The 22,939-nt window shown below is 49.7% G+C and overlaps 1 protein-coding gene across 2 annotated transcripts in view; it reads right to left on the bottom strand.

The window, feature by feature from the left end:
• The window catches only part of PODXL2 (podocalyxin like 2), a 32,277-nt gene extending 16,070 nt beyond the window's left edge, over positions 1-16,207 (bottom strand). The window contains exons 1-2 of one of the 2 annotated variants that reach the window (XM_054076142.1): positions 15,987-16,207; positions 4,865-5,158 (exon numbers count right to left, since the gene is read on the bottom strand). In XM_054076142.1, the coding sequence (XP_053932117.1) occupies positions 4,865-5,158; positions 15,987-16,038 (346 nt within the window). In that variant the 5' untranslated portion in view covers positions 16,039-16,207. Of the gene's footprint in view, positions 1-4,864; positions 5,159-8,614; positions 8,712-15,986 lie in introns of those variants that run through there. The other variant, XM_054076141.1, reaches the window with a different exon arrangement.
• Between the last annotated feature and the right edge of the window lie 6,732 nt (positions 16,208-22,939).

Raw genomic sequence — 22,939 nt, forward strand, 5'->3', positions numbered from 1 at the left:
ATTACATTTCTGCTGCTTCTTTATTCAGAAGAGCTGGTCTCAGTTACTCCCCTTCAAGGTTCCCTACCCTGTATTTGCCTCTATTAGCTGTCTAAAGTAAATGTGACAGCTCAGAAAAACGGGTGACCCTCATTGTTTTTAGTACACATAACCTGACCATAAGGTCTTTATTGGATTAAACTGGAAGATCATGTTAACCAGTGATTGAATTACTGATAACTAGAAGGCACTGTAATAAAGACAAGAACATTCCTGGGCTCCCACCACCACAACACAGCTTGACAGCTCCATTCACACCAAAGCACCTGCCAACTTTGAGAAGTGCAAAGTGCAGTCTGCTCACTGCTTAAAATGCAGCGAAGCCTTAGGTGGTATCTGCTCACCGTTTTGCAGTACAGAGCGGTGAGGCTTACTGCAAAAAGGCATGCTCCATCTGATTGAAACTGCAGAGGGATTTCAAAGAGGGAAAATGCAATTACTGGTGCTGGAATTGAGCCAGTTGGGGCTAATATCCTAATCTTCCAGAGGAGCTAGAAGTTACTATCTGTGATTCCAAGGCTGCTCCGTACACACAAAAGAGATCATAGTTAAGAGAGACCCAGAGTAGGAAAGCTTCTAGGTCTCATCATGCTTGGAGTTTTTGTCAGGTAAAGACAGGGCACCAAGCGCTACAGCTATTCCCAGATAGCTCCACATCTTCCTGCTCAGTGTATGAACTGCAATAGGGCTGCAATAAGCCACACTCACCCTGAGTCAGAGATAGCTACACCAGAATAACACTGCACAGAATAACCCTCTCTGTCACAGGCCAGCCTTTCCCAGCAATGTCTCAGTAGAGACGACTTGTCCCGAGATAGATCACCTAACACGTCAGCATACACTAAACCGGGGCATAAACAAGATGCACCCCGGGAGCCGAGCTCAGGCAGGGGGCTGCTCAGCACTAAGCTTCTTATGTAGACAGTCTTTACCAGGTGCTTCATTTCATTAATGCTTGCGTTGAAGACGGTATTAAGAACTGCAGATTTGCTGTCAGTCTGGATGAAGAGGCAGCAGATTTCCGTAAGGCTGAGAGAGACTGGGATCTCTCTGGCCAGAGGCAAGTACTTCATCACAGAAAGAAGTGAATCTCACTGTTAGAGAACAGTTGGGGATGGAAGATATTTTATCCCATTAGCTGGACAGAAAACTTATTTTTCTTATAATATGGTCCTTTTAACTTGTCTGTCCTGCTATCGCTCATCCTAGCTCTCCTGGGAATCCCTTCTGTTAATTATCATGAATAATTAAAAGATTACAGTCTCCCCCAACAAAGCACCACATGCCATCCTAGTGAGTCACCAACTTATAGGACTAGATTTCACAGCTCACAGCACAGTTATGCCTTGGTCTTCAAAGGCACAACCTTGGAGCTAAAAGAGCAGACCCTAAGCTGCAAAGAAGCGAGCTTCATGCCAGCCCCCCATCAATCACACTCAAAGATGTGATGATGTACTCCAATCCTTGGAGGCTCAGCTGTTGGGCAGGGAAGGAGAGGGACAAAGTGCCTTCATTCACCAGACATTCACAAGTCTTGCATCAGTTTTCAGGAGCCTGTACTTCCCAGAAATTCATGATCAGGCTGCCTCAACCTAAAGCCTGCACTGAAGGGGAACATCTAGGACACTGCATTCCAGCTGAGACAAAGGAGAACAACAAGAAGAGCCAATCAGAGAGCACTCCAGAATGGATATGCCACCATGTAACTCTCAGTAAAAATCAGAGACTCAAAAGGACCTGCAGACCTAACGTCTCCCATCTTCTACCCCTAAAGCTAGAAGAGATGTTGCATCTGTTGCCCAGAAAATCCAATGTGACAGCAGGAAACACGAGGGATTGGAAGCCTCTAGGCAAAACACGATGGGGAAGGTAGGAAGAAGGAAAAGGAGGACGAGAAGGGCCAGATGCGAGTTCTTGTAGGTCCACCCTATCCTCGGGGTCAATCTGTGGCTCAGGCCAATTTGATACCAAAGGTGAAACTAAGCAACCAAATCTAAACGTCAGCCTGAGAAGCTTCTGGGTTCCCTCAAAGCCTGAAGACAGTGGGATGCAGAAGTAACAGGTTCACAGCTCTACTGACTTGCTTCACGCTGCTTTCTTCCATAAGGATATTGACAGCAGTGACCGGACTCCGAGATTTGTTTCATTCTGTCTGAGTGTGCACAGAAGCACACGTTTGTGTGTGTGCCAATCCATGCATAGCTGCTACCCAGTGGAGCTGCACCTGGAAGAGACGGATTAGGTCTGTTGGGAATGTAGAAGCCATATCATAGAACTCTCTGACAGAATGAGACAAAGCTCAAGGTCCTTGCATAGGCTGGTGCTCACTGATGTCAATATAAATTTACTGTTCCATAGCATAAATCAGCAAAAGCACATTAACTGGGAGAATCAGAGCCCCAGGCTGAGCCATGCTCTGTCCGCGGGAGCTTGTTCTCACTTTCTAATGGACTAACAGGTGGCCCTACATGCCACATGTTTTCCAGAAATATTTTTAAAGGATGTTCAAGTGCATTTAAAAAAAAGAGCAGCAGCTGCAAATTGTTATTACTTTTTATCTCTTGCAGCCTTGAAGTTCCACAAAGGCAGAAGAGTCTCCCCACACAGACTTCTGAAGGACGTAAAAAGAGGAGAGATGACTAATACAGCTTTGAAATCACAGGAGACTCAGCCTGCCTGCAACAAGACCACCAATTCCAGGCCAATATCTTTACACCAATCACAGAAAGAAGCCAGTACTCCATATCGCCTTCACAGCAAGGAATTTTCCCACTCCAGTAACAGAACAATCCTGGTTTGTGCCTCGATTGACAGAGGGTCTCAAATCTCTGCCTGGGACAGAGCTCTCAACTATGCCAGGCTACACTTCACTGTTGTTCACAGAGAAATCCCACATAAGGAAAACTTACACCATAAACTTTTTTTTTCCTTAAACAACAGCTGCTTGAAACTGTTTAATGGATTTATATGTTGAAAATAACCTAACAGATGTCATCACACAGTTCCACAAGGTATCATATGGCATCTGTCACACATGCAGCACGTAAGATCCACTGGTTGTGTGTGTATCTCATGCACAGGCTTAGCATGACAGGAGAAGGCTGCCCAATTTAAGGATGCTATTCCAATATCCTTTATTGTATAATGACACACAGCAGGTTTCTAATTAAATTTTAAGTAGAAATGCGCTCCCAGTTCTTGAATAATTCAACTGTTCTATTAACCAAGGTACTGAAATGCCACTGAGACACAAGCTCTGGACACAGCAATGGCCAGGGGAAAATAACAGTGCTTGGAAGCACAGAAGTGGTTAGCTGGGCAGTGGATAGGGAAGGGTACGCTTAAAGGACAGCTGAAAAAGCACATCTGTTCATGGAGGAAAGCCCTGCAGGCAAGAACGGAAGGAGAAAGGAGTGTGTTCTGCATACAAATGGGCTAAGGCACGTGCAAGAGGCAAGGCTGGGTTTGGTACCCACTGCATCTCGCTCTCAATGCACAAGCACATGCTGTTCTCCAAGTCACGTCCAGATCTGTGAGTACATGCAGGTGCCTGCTGGCACACAAATAAAAGCGCCGCTGAGCATGCTGCCAGAGCATGAGAGCAGCTAAGCCAGAGCATGTCCCAAAGATGCACTGGTGGGAATATGCACCATCCGCCCCCAGCATTGCCGTGGAGGCAGCATCTGCACAGCTGCCCCATGGCCAGGTCTGCAAGGGGCCACACAATCCGCAGGGCAGCAACAGCATGGCCAGATGAGTATCGCAGCAATTTGAGTGAGCAAAGGGCATTGGAGACCTAAGCTGGGACAGCCCTTGCCCCACACAGCATGCGCCGTGCCCCGGTGGGCAGCCTGAGCCACGGCACTACAGCAGCCCTCAGCTCTGTGTGAGCACAGGTCTTTCTTGTGCTTTCTAATTGCACAAGAATTAGACTTGTGCTTTCTAATTGCAGAACAAGACTTGTGCTTTCTAATTGCAGACCTCAGTCAGACTAGTTGAGAGGAAGGCAGCGATACTAGATAGGGAGGAGGGATAAGGCTGAAGCCTGGCCCCTGGGTAACATTTAATATATGCCTCACATGACACTTAAGAGCAGGAGCATGTGGAATAATCTCCTAAGCTACAGGAAAACCTGTAATGCTCCTCCTCCTTCTTCTCATCCCTCTATCTGAGGGCATCTCAGAACCAATGATGGGTTCTGGAAGCAACTCAGTGGTCTCAAAATCTACAGGGGAAAGCAAGCTCAAACGCTAACGAACTTATTTTGGCCATGGCTCCCATTTTGGGAGCAGGCAGGACAGAGTAGGTAACACAGCAGCTGCCCAAGGGTGAAAACCTGCTGTGTTCTCTCAGGCCAAATCCCCACTGAAGTCACAGGGTGAGGAATCCAGGATTTGGCCCAGGGAACCCGGCTTTGACTCAAATCCCGAGATGGCCTTGATCTCTGAGCCGCAGTCTTGAGACCTTTAGGTTGTGCTTAACTGACAGCAACAGAAAAAAGGGAGAGAGAAGACCATAAAAGGGGGAAGTAGAGAGAGAGAAAGACAGGCATGAGGCAATGGGAAGCAAGGTAGAGTCAATACTTTTCCCAGTTCATAGGAGCTCAGAAATAAAGGCTTAGCTGTAACTTGGTTTCTAAAGCCTGTGCTTGCTCAGGGTTCACTGGGGACACGTCAGGCACTGAGGTGAGAAAATAGAGCTGACGTTTAATCTCAGGCCCTCTTAGCAAGAGTTGTGTCAAAGCAGAAAGACAGATCCCTGCATCCTTCCACCTCCCCAGAGCTCCAGCAGAGCGGGGAAGAAGAACAGTGTAAAAATAACCTACCTGTTGCCGGTCCCAAGTCCAGGTTGGAGTCATTGAGTTCTCCCCCATCTTCCCAGAAGTACTGTGGGGGCTGTAAGATCTTGGATTCCTCATTCTCCTCACTGGCAAAGCCCGATCCTGGGGCAGCATGCAGAGAGCTGGGGGCAAGATCAGGCTCCGCAGTTTCTGGGCTGGTTTGCTCATGGGAATTCATGGCCTCCAGCTGGGACATCATGGCAAATTCCAGCAGAGAAGTTGATGTGAGGCCATCGGCAGCTGGGTCCTCCGAGGAGGCAAGGCAGAGGCATAAGGTCCCTGTAAAATGACAGTAAACCCATATCAGAGATAGGACTGACACCCACTGGGCGTGTCTTCTCCTTGCAGCCTGCTCCTGCCAAGCCAACCTGCTGCACACACTGCCTTTGGGGTAACCTGCCCCTCAGAAGGGCCGTGCTCTCGGCTGATGAGGGGTACCAGGGCATTTTAGGAACCATCCACAGCCATGCAGAGGGTCGGTGCCAAGCAGCCATCCAGCCTGGGGCATCTCTCTTCAATGGGGCAGCGATGGTTCACCCTCTCTGAGATCCTCTGCCCTTTTGAAAGGACAGGATGGGCACCTTACTAATGATCCGTCCTGAAGAAGAGGTGGAATGTCTTATGCTTCAGTCATGAAATTCTGGCCCTGTGAAGTCAATGACAGTTTCCTATCTGACTGTCCCCCAGGCAAGATTTCCCCCTAGCGCTCCTGATCTGCACCTATGTTATATGTAGGGGGACCGATTTAAACCAAATTTATTTACAACACCAATATTAATCATGTTTTAAATCAGTATTCTGGAAATCTATTTTTAAGTCATTGATTCGAACTCCATTTTGCATTCATATTTTTTGTCTTCATAAGGAAGAGCCGACTGTCACAGGTAAGAATTAAAACCTACCAGGAGCAAACACCTACCTAGAGCTAAGCAGGGAGGCAGGTTGCATTTTACACTTTTCTTTCAACAATTAAATCCTTGTTATTTCCATTTTATCTATGAGAGGGTTTGACTGACACTTCTTCATTCCTAGATGAGACATTAATTGTGATTTGTGTCAAGGTACATTCACATGCATATTGAACTTCAATCAAAATGCAAGAAAACAGCACCTGGAACTTGGCTTTATTCAACCGATAAATACCATCATAAATATGGAGGCATAAGGAAAAAATGAGATTACCAAAACATGTTTTACATTTAAAACAGTTTTGTTAAGCAAGCAAAGTAACTAATTTGGGTGAACTGAACCAATTGCTTCCTAGCCCTCTGTTCTTCAGCACATTAAAACTAGAAGATCTCATCCTTTCACAGCTGATTTTTATTCATGGATTAGAAGAAAAAAGGACAAGTTTTCCCACTTTCTCATCTCATACTCAGTTTCTCAGTTCTTAATGAACTAGTCACTGAACTGAACTAATTGAATAAGCTGAAATGAAGACTAATTTGGTATTTTTCTTTGATAACTGATTTTCTAGACAAGAGAGATACAGCAGATCTAATCCATATGGACTTCAGTAAGATATCTGATACAGTGCTTTCAGAATTACAAGAGAGGCAAGAAAAGACACTGATTAGCAGGAAACGTGCAAGACAAATATAAGGCGTTAGCAATAGGAAAAATGACAGAGGCTTGTGCTGGAGGGAGGCTATCAGTGGAATTCCTCAATGTCTGTCCTTGGATCTGCTGTACTTTAATGTTTTCCTAAGTGACCTTGGGACAAAAATTAGGAACACGATAATGAAACTAGCCAAGGACACCAAGCGAGGAGATGTCTTCACTGCACAGAAAGACTGTAGGTACAGCTAGGTGATCTCAAGAATGGAAAAGCAGAAATACTATGAATATAAATATTACAAAGTGATAATTCACCACCTTGAGAACGACCACCAAATATTTCTAATACAAGATAGGAAACCCTCCATTAGGAATATCTTAAGAGGAGAAACTCCCGTATTGGAAACAGCTCTGAGGTATCACTGGAATGCAGATGTGAAAATGCTTGCACATTTCTAAAGCATCAGAAATAAGAGAGCTTTTACAAAGCACTATCGAGACATCACCTGGATGCTACAAGCAGATCTGGATAGACATAGCCTGAAATGATTTAAGCAGAGCTGAACTGTCTCCAGGCAAGGGCAGAGAGCAGTCAACCTCCCCAGGCTCCTTCCCACCACTGTCCTACAACTCCACATCCCAGAAAGACAAACTGCAGTCAGCGCAAGTGCCAAGATGAGCTATGGGGCAATGCCAGATGGGCTGGCTCTGGTGCTTTCACCAAAAACATTGGCTTCTTAGCACAAAAAAGGTCTGGGAGTTGCTGCTTACTTGCCAGGCTGCTTACCAAACTTGTCCTGGCAACGCAGTAAGCCAGAAATGCATTTCTCGAGCCTTCTGCCTCTCTGACCCCCTCCACCCTCCTCCGCTATTCTCTGAAGTGAACAAAATCCAATACCGATTACTCTTCCCCATATATGCTTAGGCCAGGCTTCAGCACTTCTCAATCTTGTGTATTTTGTTCTATCGATCCAAGGCAAGATCGGCTGAGGCCAGCACAGCAACAACAGGGAACGGCAACAGGGGCAGAGTATCAAAGGGGAAGGAAGCTACTGCAGCATCACAGAGCCAACCAGAGCACCTCTGGGCATCCCTGGGCATGGGCCAGCTCCCTGGGAGCTATGCACACACAGTGAAGCCAACAGCTGGAAATCAGAGTTCACACAGCTCTTGTGCACAAGCATGGATCTGGAGAGACCTGGCCAGGCCAGCCCCGCACCAGTTCCGTGGTGCTTAGCAGGCTCCAACGGGACAGTGCCCGGGATGGGCTTCCCCAGGCTGACAACATCGAGCCCCGGGCAGCCCAGTGGAGAGAGCGCTTGTCTTGAGGAGCTTACAGCTTAAACAAACATGACAGAGAGCAGCAAGGGGGAGAAAGGGAACATTATTCTCAGTTATCCAGAAAAGGGGAGCAGAAGGATGGGCAGAAACCACAGCAGGTCTCTTTTCCACATGGAAAATTTGGTGTCGTTGGGATTGCACCTGACTGCCTGGATCCTACATCAGCTGTTTATCCATCCCAATGCCTCAGTTTCTCCCATCTCCCATTAGCCGAGATGTGGCTGCTGTGGCACCTTGACTTTCCAGTCATGCTACGACACTCTTTCTGGGCCTTCCAGCCAGCTAGGCAAAGCCTCAAAACATAACTCTAAAAACTGGCTCAAGCCTCTTGGCTTCCATCAGCTACGCCCCGTTTGGGCTGCCTCCAGATCTCAACCACAGCCCATCCAACCATCTCTCCAACAGAGAGCTCACGGCAGGTGAACCTCGGTACCGACAGAGCTAATCCCATCCATGTGGAAAGCTCATATCCCAGGAGTTTGTTTACCCTCAGTTAACTATGAAGTGTTTATCCAGTTAAACCCCCCTAAGCTGCATTATCTTGTTTACTGGGATGCTCTGCTTTCCTCAGCCCAAGATAAAACTATACCACCTCATCCCTAAGAATGAGTCATTAACAGACACAGCCTAAGTAAGCCAGGTTTCTCCCTGGGCAGATCTGGAGTTTCTACTCCAGCACAACAGCATAGGGTCTGATGCACAGGCCCAGGATGCAGAGGCTGGCCTGAAGGAACCCTCCACGCCAGCTCCAGCCCGAATGCCACAAGGCTAGTGGCACCATTACACCAGCATACAAATCTGTCCTTCTCCAGACAGCAGCCTGACACCACTTCCTACCTTCTGCACCTCCAGCAGCAACGACCCAAAGGGTTGGGGTATCACGCAGCAGACCCAAGATCTGCCACTCTCTTCCAAGCATCTCATAAAGGACCTCAATACAGCTGTCAACTCCAAGGCAAAGAAAGAATCAAAGCACGAGCTGAGAAGCAGGGGAGCACAGCCAAGAGAAGAAATCTAACGCCCAAGACATCGGTGGGTAGCCGTTTTCCTCCAAGGATGGGGAATGGGGATTAGACTACTACTATCAGCCATCAGCCTCCCAATTTTGTATTATAAAAGGCAGATCAAACGATAGGAAAAAAGAAACATGCATGAATAAAGCCCTGCGACTGTAGGTGGGAGGGAGTAGGGAACGGAGCCAGGGCTTGCCAGCTGCTTCAATGGGGTGTTTGTCTCTCATTTCTATTTTTGCGGCACCTCTGCGTAACCTGCAGGAGATGAGGCTCTGCATGCTAAAGAGGGCAGCCAGCCTTCAGGGACCCGGCAGGGCTGTGAGCACGGGAGGGAAAACCCTCCCCAGATCAGACAGAGGAGGGGCGAGAAAAGAGAGAAAGTGGGAGAGGTAGGTGGAAGGGGAAGAGGGAACAAAGGCGGACAGACAGCACCAAAACCAGCACACGAGCTCCGAGCTCTCCAGCTGCGAGCACCCACAAAGGTGACACGCGGACGTAACGCTGAGCTTGCAAAAGATGTTTCACCATCTGCAGGGAGCAGAATGGGGCAATTTCAACAATAGGGAATAATACTGCAGTGTTACCTTTCAAAGGCCTCTGGAAAAGAGCCAGCCAGGAGGATACACGGATGAAATGGGTTTGCTACTTGCTGACCCCAGAAAACTGCTCCAAGTCAAAGCAGTGAAGTTTGCTCTGCTCCTATCAGCAGAGGATTCAACACAACCACCCCGGACAAGGCAGATGGAGGAGTTTTGCTCAGCAGCAGAAAAAAAAAAAGTCTGAGGAAAGAACATCTGCCATCTCCCTCGAACTGCTGCATGTAAGAGCAGTTTCACATTTCTAAGCAATTCTAAAAGAACCCCTAAGTATTTTCCACATGAGCCAACCAAGAAACACTTTATCCCTTTGCCACAAGGAAAGCCACCTCGCCACGGGATAGGGCAGCTGTTTAAAAGCTCCCAACTGGCCTATTGAATAGGACTAGAAGAGAAAGAGGAAATAAGTTGTTCCTGTATCCAGTTGAAATGAGAGGAGGGATTTGGGGAGATGAAATGGAATCTGGCTGTGACTGTGTCCAACAGCCTTTAAAATCTTCTTGCTTTTAAGTTAACAGCAAGCAAACCTCAATTTCCTATCCAAGGAAACACACAAACTTCTTTTAAGATGCCATCACATCATCTTGACCTACTGAGAAGCTGATGTGCCCTTCTGTTCACCCAGCTGAAGGGTGGCTTTACCTCTCTTTTCTGGGTGCTGTGGCTACACCACACTGCAGGATCAGCCTGCTGAAGGGAAAAGTACTCACTTGGAGAACATACTCTGACGTACCTGCCTCTCGCCACCAACCAGCACCATCCAAGCACAGGTACACAACAGGTACCAGGGAGCAGGGTCAGAGCACCTCGGTACTGCCAGCGCAGGAGCTGCAACAACATCCATCTGTCCCTGCTACCGCTGACCTTCCTTTCAAACCCACTACAAACCAGAAGTTATCCAGCAATGTTATTTCCTAGGAGGGCTGGGTCAGCAACGGGTCATTTACTGATAATCAGTTTGGACAGAAACACAATGACCAGATGAGGGGAGCATCTGCCAGGGATATTGCCTCCCTCCGCTGTGGAAGAGCGGGAAGCAAGACCCAAGGACAGAGTAAAGAGAGGCCCCAGAGCAGAACAGCCAATGCACAAACCACTTGCAGAACATAATAAAACACAGAGTAATTTAAATAACAAAAAAGGATCCCAAGCTCACCTGGAGCCTCTGTTCCCCAGATCCTCCATAGCTTGCACAGCGAAGCATATGAGATGAGTGTATATCAGACCAAGTCCTTTTGGTGCTAATGCAGAGTCACAGACCATACCCATGCTGGGATGCTCCAAGTAAGAGACCTCTCCCAGCCCTGCAGCCTTATTGCTGCTCTCACATGCTGCACTAGACCAGTTAAAATCCAGCTGGGCCCCTAATCGCTGAGATCATTTCCAATCAGGGCTTCAGAAAACAAGATCAGGCTGCCATACTCCTCTGTTACTGTCAGCAACCAGGTCCTTCACCAAGTGTCAATCTAAAACCATCCACCTTCCCGTGACTCCGGTACATTTTACAAAGCAATGGGAAAAGCACTTGGCTCTGCAGGGAGCACACACACTTACCAACGTGTACTAGCTGAAGGAAGGGGGACAAGGCACAACTGAAGAAGACCCTGCAATGGGATAACTTTTTAGAGGGGGGGTCCTAGAGCACACAGTAGCTGTGCCAGCATCTCTGAGCTTTTACAGATCTTTACAGCTAGCGTGATCAGAGAGCTCAAACACTGGGCTACAGGGTGCACATGTCTGCACGTACTGAGCGGGCGCTACTTTGAAAAGGACTGCCAGCATTTGCTCCTTTGGCATTTCAGCAGAGAACATCTACAGCATGCAGACCCAGATATATCCTTGGGAAATGGCAAGGCACTGCCAGAAGATGCACCTGCTTTTTGCAGATACTTGCAGATGTGCCCTCGTCAGCACGTGTGCACCAGCAGCCCGACCTTCAGACATGCAGGGCACCCTCAGCCCAGCACTGCGAGGAGTGAGGTCTCCTGAAATTATGATCAGTAACATCAGACTGCTCTGAGCACCACCGCCTATCTCCACAGAAGAGAGTCCATGCAAGCAGGTCACGGCAACTCAGACAAGCCTGTCTGTCCTTCCCCCTTCATTCAACCACTCACGCCAGGAGTCACAATCTTTCCTGGTTTCAGTCTCCCAGACTGTTTGCCTTCACTCCCTCCCCAGATCGTCTCGTAGCCTTCACACCTCCCTCCTCTGCTGCTGCAACGTCTGCTCTCCTTCACGCTTCTCGCTATCGACAGTGGCAGTTCCTAGCTCGGGGGGAGATGCAGCCCCTGGAGAAACAGCATTGGGTACACAGTTGTATACAGCAGAAGTGAATTTCCTTTCCTCCGTTACCTTTCGCAGGCCTCCTCAAAGCAGCCCACAGGCCTCCAGGGGTTAAAAGACCACAGGATGAAAACCACTGATCTAAGAAAAACCACAGCTCACAGATTCCTTTGCCTTCTCACCGGCCCAAAGCATTTCATCTGTCTGTTAAAAATCACCCCACCAGCCCTGCGCTTCCTCTTCTCTCTCTGTCCTGACCGGGACCACGTACCCCACAGCACTTAATTTGATATTCAGCACATCAAATAAAGACATCATTTAGACAATAAAGACATCATTTAGACAATAAAAACATAATTTAGACAATAAAAACAGCTGCTTCATCCTCAGAGCCTCCCTGCCCAGGCAAAGCAAGCACTACTGCAGACACAGGAGGGACTTAGCTTGAGATACGGTTGCCCACCAAGTACAACAGAAGCCTTTTACACCCTAAAAGGTCTTTAAAACTCTTTGGATGCAACACAGAGCAGAAAATGGTCATGCTGTGCTCCATTCTGGGCAGTAGTGACAACCACCCCACCACAGGCTGGCATGCTGTGCAGCAGTCTCAGCCTCAAGGGGCTCTACTCGCCAAACAACCTCAAGCATCCTAGGCAAAAAAAGCTTGTGGAAAGGTTTGGTAGTCCCAGGGCACACGTATGGATCCTGACTTCAGCAACAGAGATCAGGCAGCCTGATGTAGTGGGATGTCCCTGCCCATAGCAGGGGGGTTGGAACGAGATGATCTTTAAGGTCCCTTCCAACACTAACTATTCCATGATTCTATGAACGCACGAGGCAGGACAAGAAGAGCTGAGAGTGGTTGCAGCTGTCATACAGAGGGAGAGCTGCAAAGCTGGCTTCCCAACACTAAAAAAAATTATCCCCAGAACAAGAATGGACATCCAAACCTTGGTAACCACAACGGGGCTTAACCAGGCACGGGGATAGTGGGGGTCTGATTCGAGGCCCAGCAGGGCGCATCTTCCTTGCCAGCATCCCTGGCCTTCTGAACAAACCAACACACGTGCTTGCTTTGCCTCTGCGCAGGCTGCGCTTGTGTGGCTGACAAATAGCCTCTTTCCATTCTTCTGGGATTATGTGTTTCAATAGCCAGCAAGAAGTGGAAGCAAGTTCCTCTGACTGCCAGCTGCGGGCTGTGATGCACCTTCCCCGCAGCCCCTTTCCCCTCTGCTGTTACTGCTGCTCGCTCAGGTACCCACAAAATGCCGGAGCTTCTTCCCACGCTGAGCAAGTGGAAAAACTTTTGTGCGCTCTGATCTGCAGCTCGTCGCCGGCAGCTTCCCCTTGAGGGCTTAATGTACTTATTTCTACCCCTGATGCCTATAATTAAATGAACATTTCCTTATGGCACTGAAGAGGCCAAGGAAAAAATGACTACAGGGAATTTTCATCCATTCTGATTTACACTCCCTCAGCTTGGGCTCATTCACACAATGCTAACAAGGAATATTCTAAGCAGGCAGAAAGGGGGAAAAAAAAGAAGCCTTAAATAGCCACATGCAGACAAGCACCTGCAGAGACAACAAGAGGGAAGAGACCAATCCCCGCCCTTCTACCCCTGCTTTTAACCACATCATTTTCCTACTTGCAAAAGCAAAGGGTTCAGATACCTTGAAGCCTGGAGAGATGTTTCAACACTCTGCCAGCAGACCTGTGTGCCCAGCACTCAATGAGAAGCAGGTCCTATTTCAGCCCACCCCACAGGTCTGTAGATGCTCCTGATTCTGGCAGGAATCTTGCCCAGTGCCTCCAGCTCTCACTCAGGTTTTAACTCTTCCTGTCCTGCAAGACTGGAGGAGCACGGCGGGAGTGCACCGAATTATTCCAGACTGGAATAACTAAGCAAATCTACTAACCAAAAGGGGGCTTGACCTATAAATTCCCAGCAGTCTGCATCTCCACTTCTGACCTCCCATCTAGGTAGGAGTCCAGGTGTCCGGAGATGCCTGGCCAACTGAGTCCAGCCCTCTAGAGCTACCCCAGCCCACCAGGATTACCAGTATCACTAGATTAGGAACTGAGCTGCCCCTCGGAGCTGCCACTCATCTCCCACCTCTATGCTTCTCCCTGGTAGGACCACAGAGAGGATCACAAGGAAAGCCAGGGACCCAAATCCTCCAGATCATCACCAGCTGGACAGCAACACTAGAAAGTTTCCAGCAGCCTCAGGAAAATAGGAAACAAACCCTCAGTACAGCAGTATCAGCTGGGGTCCTTGAGACCATCGGATTTTAAAACCACTATAAGGTCCATCTCCTTCCTTCCTCTGCAGAGCCAACACAGCTTTCAAGTGACGGGGCTGGGGCCAACCCACACCGCAGCTCACTGGCGTGGGAGTGTGGCATTCCCCACCATGCACCCTGCCCTCCTCTGAGGAGGAGGTCCAGCAGAATTTTGGAACATAGGTCCTCGTGCTGAGACATGGCTAGAGGACCTTTGACAACTGTGCCTGAGGTATTCCCTAACGTGGACAACCTGCCTGGACAAATCCCCAAAACTGTCTCCCTGCTCAGGTCTGGAAAGGCTTATCGCTTCTGTGGCACAGAGTACTGGCACAAAACCCCAACAGGTTTTCTGATCTATTTTGCTCTTTAAACTCATTATTGTTTACAAACCTAAAAGGCTTTATCCCTTCTCTTTAGGGAGCCCCAGACAACAGGGGCAAGGCACTGTACGCACAGCTCACAGACAGAGCAGCTCCTCAGATGACACATCCCCCCACCCAATGAACATTTTTGGGAGATTGGGGTAATAAAAGCCAGGATGTCACTGTATCACAGCTCGGTCGTGCTGGAAGACAGCGACCAGTTGGGAAATCAGCCCTTCCTTCCCTGCCAGAATGACTCAAGACAAAGACTCCTCTACTCTTTAAATGTCCCCGTTCAAAACTGCTGTTCCACACTAACCAGATTTCTGTACAAAAGGGATGGGGGTAGGGAGGGAAGGGGCAATCTCAGCCTCACAGGTCTTTGGGGGGATCCCTTTGTTGAGAAATTTCCCCAGACTATTTAAAAATAGAAGCAGAGCTTTGGTAACTATTCCAAGTATAATTATTCCTGCACTTAATTGCCTTTCCCCGGCACCCTACCTCTCCTCTAAATTTCGAGAGGAGGCTCTTGGGGAAATGGAGAGCAATTTGTAGTTCCCCCATCCTTTGTGCCAGTTCGCGGTAGCGAGTAAAATCACCACAATGCCAGGAGAAGCCATCAAGAGAAGAGAAAGCGGTTCTGGGCAGCCCTGGCATAACAGGGACTATGAGGACCACGGTGCCGGAGCGCTGCAGCGGGCTCCGTCCGAGGCGACGTCCATCCTGCTCCCCACATTACAAGCATGGCCAGTGCTGGCCCCTGGGCTGTGCACTCCGATTTTGAGGCAAGAGGCTCTGGGCAAGCCTTGACCCTGCAGAGTGAACCCCACATACATCCACCCCATCACACCAAGAGAGTTGGGGTCCCCTGCCACCGCTCGGGGGTCCCGAGGCTCATAGCTGCGATTCCAGAGAGCTCTGATGCCCAGGTAGAGATAGTGCCTGGTACCCAGGGAGTGCGCTGGGATGCCAGACAGGGACCCCACATAAGTCCTGATACCCGGGGGGTCAGTGGTGGGTGCGGGGGGGATGATGACCCGGCTTCCGCAGAGGTCCTGGTGCCCCAGACCCATTGCAGGGCACAGCTCCCCGGGGATAGGGGACCCGGTAACCCGGACCCATTGCAGGGCACAGCCCCCCAGGGATAAGGGACTCGGTAACCCGGACCCATTGCAGGGCACAGTTCCCCGGGGATAGGGGACCCGGTAACCCGGACCCACCGCGGGCTGCGGCTAACGGGGATGGGGGGTCACGGTGCCCGGGGAACCAGACCTACCGCGGGGTGGAGCTCCCCGACGGTGGGAGATCCCAGTGCCCCGGGGAACCGGACCCACCGCGGGCTGCAGCTCCCGGGGATGGGGGGTCCCGAGGAACTCGATCCATCATGGGCTGCAGCTGCCCAGGGACGGGAGATCCCAGTGCCCCGGGGAACCCGACCCACCGCGGGTTGCGGCTCCCGGGGATGGGAGATACCGGTCGCCGGGGAACCGGACCCGCCGCGGGCTGGAGCTCCCGAGGATGGGGGGTCCCGAGGAACCGGACCCACCGCGGGCTGCGGCTCCCGGGGATGGGGGCTCACGGTGCCCCGGACCCACCGCAGCCGCGGCTGCCCGGGCGCGGGTGGTGCCGCCCGGAGGAGATGCCCCGCCGCCCCCCGCACTCACCGGCCATCAGCAGCAGCAGCAGCAGCGCCGGGGCCCGGGCGGAGGGCTGCATGGCGGCGGCCGCTGCCCAGCCGCGCCGCTGCTTCACGGGGAGCGGGGCCGCCCCGCCGCAGCCCGGCGCCGCCTCCGCCGCCGCTCCGGGGATGGGAACTGCCCAGACCGAGCGGCCGGGGCGGAGCCGGGGCTTTGCACTTAATGCGGGGCTGCGGAGCCGCTGCCCACACCGGTGCCTCCCGCCCCCCCCCGCAGGACCCCGCACGCCCGGTGACCCCCAATGCAAGACCCAGTCCAGCGACACCCCGCAGGATCCAGCACGCCCGGTGCCCCCCCGCAGGATCCAGTATACCCCGGGCACCCCCCCCCCCCCCGCAGAACCCAGCCCAGCCCGGTGCCCCCCCTGCAGGATCCAGCACGGTCGGTGCTCCCCCACCCCCGCAGGACCCTCCCCAGTGTCTTCTCACACCCACACCCCCCCCGCAGGACCTTTCGGATGCCCCTCCTGCAGGATCACACACACACAGTGCTCCCCCAGATGGATTTTACCCGGTGCCCCCACCCCCGCGGGACCCTGCCCGGTGAGCCCCCTGCTGAACCCCGCAAACCCGGGGTCCCCCCTCTGCACAGCCCTGCCCGGTGCCCCCCAGCCGCAGGACTCGCCACCCTACAGCTACCACTTCACTTCATAGAATCATAGAATGGTTTGGGTTGGAAGGGACCTTCAAGACCATCCAGGTCAATCCCCCTGCCACGGGCTGGGACACCTCTCGTTCGATCCGGTTGCTCACAGCCTCATCTAACCTGGCTTTGAAAAATCTCCATTTCTAAAATCTGGTTTCTTCAAAACTGAATGCAATCAAAAATCTCTCTCCCATCCTGGAAAGATTCTGCCCCAGGGCAACTTCATTTCCCACTTCTGCAGGTCACCGGGTGCGAGCCCCCTGCTCAGGCAGGTTACCCACAGCCAGTGGCCCCAGACCATGAGCAGAGGGGTTTTGAGTATCTCCAAGGCTGGAGATGCCACAATGTCTCTGGGCAACCTGCACCAGCACTCCGTCATCTTCACAGTAAAAAAAAGTGTTTCCTGATGTTCAGAGGGAACCTCCTGTGGTTCGGTTTGTATCCATTGCCTTATGTCCTATTACTGGACATAAGGAAAGAGCCTTGCTCCATCTTTTTTGTACCCTTCCTTCAGGTATTTATATCTAACACATCGATAGTGTCCTCCCCAAGCCTTTGCTTCTGCAGTCTAAACAACAGTCCCAGCTCTCTCTGCCTTTTCTCATATGTGAGATGCTCCAGTCCATCATCTTTGTGACCCTTTGTTGGACTCTCAAATATGTCCATGTCTCACTTTTACCGGGGAGCCCAGCACTGGACACAGCACTCCAGGTGTGGCCTCACCAGCAATGAACAGAGCGGAAGGATCACCTCCCTCAACCTGTGGGCAATACTTTGCCTCATGCAGCCCAGGATACCATTAGCCTTCTTTGAGGCAAAGGCTCATGGCTGACTGGGGTTCAATTTGGTGTCTACCATGACCTCCAGGTCCTTTTCTGTCAAACTGTTCTCCAGCTGAGTGGCCCTCAGCATGTATCAGTGCATGAGATTGTTCCTCCCCAAATGCAGCATTTTGAATGCCTTGTTGAACTTCATAAGGTTCCTGTCAGCCCATTTCTCCAGCCTGTCAAGGTGCCTGTGGGTAGCAGCTTGACCCTCTGGTTTATGAGCCATTCATCCCAGTTTTGTGCTATTAGCACGCTAGCCAGGGGCACATTCTGCCCCACCATCCAGATCATTAATGAAGATGTCAAACAGGACTGGACCCACTATTGAATCTTGGGGTACGCTGCTAGTTACTGGCCTCCAATAAGACTTTATGCCACCACACCCACTGGGATCAGCCTTTCAGCCAGTTTTTCAATCCAACATTGGCTCATCCAGCCCATACTTCAACTGCTTATCTATGAGGATGTTGTGAGAGACAGTGTGAAAGGCCTTCCTGAAGTTCAGGTAGACCATATCCACTGATTTCCCATCATCTACCAAACCAGACATTTTGTCAAAGAAATTTATCAGGTTGGTCAAGCATAACTTTCCTTTGGTCAGGTCACTCTGACTACTCCTTATGATTTTCTCGCTTGTGTGCCTGGAAATAGTTTCCAGGATTAACTGCCCCATCACCTTCCTGCGGATTGAGGTGAGGCTGGCTGGCCTGCAGTTCCCTGGGTTCTTCTTCTTACCCTTCTTAAAGACAGGACTGACATTTGCTTTCCTTCAGTCTTTGGGCACTTCTCCCGGTTCTCATGACCCATCAAAGATTATTAAGACGAGCCTAGCAATGACACTTGCCAGCTCTCTTGGTACTCTTGGAAGCTCTGTGGAGAGTGAGAGATCTTTGAAGGGACGATATCTGTCTCTTCTTCAGCCTTGAGCCTGATGAATATGTTTTGCAGTTTTAAGTCCCTATGGAGAGCCGGAGCCTTCCTCTTGGTGTTAGAAGCTTCCATGCTTACCATTCTCCAGAGGTTGCATTTAGTTTAATATTAGGGGTGGGCACTGTCTGCTTGTCTTCTTCACCTGGGGTTGGTGGCTGTTTGAGCTGGTTTGTAGTAGGTTTTATAGAATCATAGAATAGTCAGGGTTGGAAGGGACGTTAAAGATCATCTAGTTCCAACCCTCCTGCCATGGGCAGGGACATCCCACTAAATCAGGCTGCCCAAGGCTGTTTGTCTCAAAGAAGATCCTATCTCCTATTCACCTTTTGAAGCTGTGCAGCCTGCTCATTTCCTCTGGTAACTCCTCCATTTGGTAGCACAGCTCTTCCAAGGGAGAACACCTCCTGCAGGACAGAGGGCCATTTCTCCTGGCACCAGAGAGAAGTCCCTGCAGTGTGGGGCTTGGAGGGCTGCATCTGCCCTCCGAAGCTGGGTCTGCATCAAAGCCTCTGCCCCAGTAGGGACAGCTGCCTCAACACCTGCCGGGGAACCCATTGTGTGCCATCACCACCACATCTGAGACTGTCACGGTGATACTGATTCAACTGATTCTTCCCCTTTCTTTGTGTCCTGTGCAAACTGCTGCATCTGTGGAAAAAAAATATAAAGGACTTTACAGTGCGGCCGTTCGTGGATTCATAGCTGTGAGGGCAGTTCTCCGTTTTGGTGGATAGCACAGCAAAGAAACATGCTGAATATCATGGCAAAAATCATTTTTACAGCAACAAGGCAAACCGCTCCAATTATATTTCATTTCCAATTAAATACATCTTTAGTGGCCTGAGGGCATGACATTACAGTAAATGACTCAAGCAATGCCTTTGTCAGACAGATGTCCATGAAATAAGGCTCAACAGGTCCTGGAATACCACAGCAGTCAAGAGGGACCACCTGCCAGCTCCCTGTGCCTCAGTCCCTCTCAACAGCCTTCTCGCTTCCCTCTCGTGAGCCTCCAGCTCGTGCCACCTCAGAGGAGCCGTGCAGCTCCTGGTCCAGCCTCAGCCAGACTCTCAAGAAACCTAGTCAAGCCCCAAGCGTCACGAGGCTGCAGACGTGGTATGACTCCAAGCTGAGGGACCAAAAAATGTATCAGTCCCTTCCCATTAGGCATTCAGCTCATGTTTTCTAGCTTTCCTCAACAGCAGCTGCTAGAAGCCTTTTTCTTTGGTTTCAAAACAATTTTGTCTTGTCACACAACTCTAGGAGGGCAGGAGATGCTAAACTCCAACACCGCAAGCTCCGAGGAGACAGCCACGCTGTCAATGCCTCACCGAGTGTCTTTGCATTTGCAATGTTTGTAACGAGTGCCCAGTGTGCTGCGTCTCCCATATGGCACATCACTGAGATGACAGGATGTAGGTCTGAAGGTGATCGGGATTTTTAAACTCAAACATCCTTATTCTTCAAAGAAGTGTTCATTAAAAATATTCCAAAGTCTTTTTTTTTTTTTCTCCCTAAAAGAATTAAACCTTTTTTTTTTTCGGTTGAAGAGCGAATCTCCTGAAAAAAACTATTGATGGTGAGTTTTTTTCTGGCATGAACTTGCTGATCAACAGCTGAAGAAAGGCATCATGTGCCAAAGCCTGCTGAACCCTCTAGTGAATCAAACAGCCACCCGAGGGTACTTGGTATTATCGACACTGACCTTTAGAGCTCCTACCAGACCAGCACCGCCACACATCACCCCTTGGTGCCTGCCTCTTTTTGCCAGCTCTTTCCTTCCATCATCTGCTCCCATGCAGCAGCTACCCCGAGCGTGATGGGGGGACGTAACGGACTGGCTGATCCCGTTAGCCAACGCGGCAAGGCGAAGCCAACAGGCTTGAACCAAAGAACTCACTTCTGGCTTCTTTTTGACGAGGTCCTTCCAATGCTCTGAAAGCCCTTTTTATCCCAGAATCAATGCAGCCCCCAGCCCCCGCCGAGCAGGAAATGCAGCGGGAACTACCGAGCTGTCGCTTACCCATTAGATGAGATAAAAACACTTCAGTGCACTCAGATTCTAGTCCAGGCATAGCATTTAATGAATGCTCTTGTCATTTTTCACTTTGCTGCTGCTAATTTGGCTGTCTTAGCATGCAGGTGGCTTAGTACAAGTGGGTAAATAAAAGCCTTTCAGATTTCCTGACCCTGCCACATCCAGCTCCCGAATCTTAGAAACTGGATCCAGTGTCTGAATCAGCCTAATCACATCAAAGAAAGTGACAAAAAACCCACCCTCGTGTATTACATGGCCTCAAATCACAGGGAAGAAAACCACACAAGCACGGCAGTGAGCACACGTTCTATGTGGCTCATGGTACTCCCTGGATTTATTTTGACATTATTTATCAATCTCAAACTAAGCAACAAAGGGGGAGTATGTGAGGAGAAGACACATCTTCGGCAAGAAAATTGAATAAAATTAGTGGCAACATCGATCAGGTAGGTCAGTGCTGCCAGCAGAGCAGAACACAGCCAGCAGAGATGAGCAACACCCCTTCTCTTTACAAACGGCGCAAACCGAAACATGGCACAGCCCCCGTGCCTTCATTTTCCACTCCCTGGAATAGGTACAGCCGGCTCAGTTCTCTTCTGAGGTATTGACAGCTTTATAGGCAAAGGTTTGTTGTTTCTCATTTGATCTCCCTCAGCCCCTCTGCCTCATGTATATTCTCCAGTGATGTTCAAGGCACTGGTAACAGGGGCTTTAAAATTACACTAAATGAGTTTTTATAGCTGTTTCGAAGCTGTTGAGACATTTTCCTCAGTATTACTCTTATCTGTGCTTTGCTGTTCTTCCCCAAAATTGTTCAATTTCACACTTACATCTGTTAGGCAGAATCAGAAAGCAAGCGTGTATTTTAGGCTGACAAAACTGAAAATCCTTCTGCCGTCTCCCTCTGTAAGTTACCATAACAGCTTTTGCCTTCAGGAAATTCAGCCAGCATTCACATTTCAATTTAAGGGTCACAGTTTGTTCCAAGATACTCACAAACAAATACTATTGACGTAGAGGAATGAGGTGAGAGCTAAGGGAAAGAATTTGGTGCCTAGAACTTGTTAATTAGAAAGAAATTATCCACAAAGCCTAATCTCAACAGAAACGTAGCTTATTTTGAAAATCCGGTTAAAAAAAACAGAAGCAACACATTAACTTGAAATATGCTGGCGAGATGGTTTATTCTCCTAAATACAGCAAAACTGAATTCGCCTACAAGGGTGAAAGTGATCTATTGCCCTTACTCCGCAGAGCAGGAACATAAACAATAAGCAAAGCACATAATCAGTCAAACGTTAAGTCCTTGCAGCGTTAGAAAATGCAAGATGTCACTAGTAGCAGGAAAAAAGGTATAACCCTTCTTCTTCTGCACACTGACAATTGTCCACACAATGTAAGGTGATCTGTGCCCATTCTTACATCAGAAGGAAAAAAAACCTGCTCTCAGGCTCTGTCCCCTTAGGATCACTGGCTCTTTGGGACAGAGACTGAGCGACACAGCAGCTTTGTGGCACACCAAGCAATTTAACCCCATTTTCTATGAAGTTGCGCAGCCTTTTGGCATCTCATTCCCCTGCCCAGCTCCTCCTTCCTTAAACACGATGAAAGATTTAACCTCCCTGTTGTACCGGCATACGTGAATTTACTTCAGAGCCTCCAATAAGCTTTATACAAGCTTATTTGCTGACTTAGCCTTTTGTAACGCTGGGACGCTGAAAGGTTTTTACTGCACCAAGCAGCAGTGGGGACCTGCTCTGTTCTTGCATAGCCCAGGCACACAGCCCTTCTCTGGGCAAAATGCACAGCTGCTGCTCTCATCCCAAAACCTGCTGGAGGAGATGTATAATAAACGCTTCAAGAGGAGTGACCTGGAGCAATTAGTGCCTTCTAGGGTACACTAGAGGAGAGAGGAGAGAGGAGAATCTACACTATTTAGAGCCCAGGAGCTGGAGCAAAATTTCCTGTATCACTTTGAGCCCTTTTTCATCTCTGTGCACCAGCTTGCTCCCCTTAGGTAAGGGCACGCTGCCCACCTGGGACACGGTGCTGTTACAGCCCTGCTTGTTTCCCATCCCCTGTTGTAAGGCGAAGCGCAAGAGCAAGAGTAAATATAAGTTCTGCTTTACTTTTCCAGTTTCTCCATGCCCCTGCTGCCTCCCATCCCTCAAGCTTTACATTTCTCTCCTCACTAAAGCGGAGTTGATTGCTGCATTAATAGCCACGCCATTCTCCTGCAGGAGGCTCTGACAGCAAACCTCAGCGGACTCCTAGAGGGCAGAGGAAAACAAAGCTATATTGAATTTGATTAAGGAGCCAGGATAACCTTTAACGGAGACACCTGGGGCAAGGAAGCAGACAGCTCTGCAGCTGAAAGCCCAAGTAGGTTCCTTAGTCCAGGGACAGGGTTCCTTACTTGAGAGGTCAACAGCAACTCAGTCACGTTGCTGTGTCGCAATTAGCATGCAGAGAAATGGTCG

Source organism: Cuculus canorus, chromosome 11 (assembly GCF_017976375.1).
Source record: "Cuculus canorus isolate bCucCan1 chromosome 11, bCucCan1.pri, whole genome shotgun sequence".
Classification (NCBI taxonomy): domain Eukaryota; kingdom Metazoa; phylum Chordata; class Aves; order Cuculiformes; family Cuculidae; genus Cuculus; species Cuculus canorus.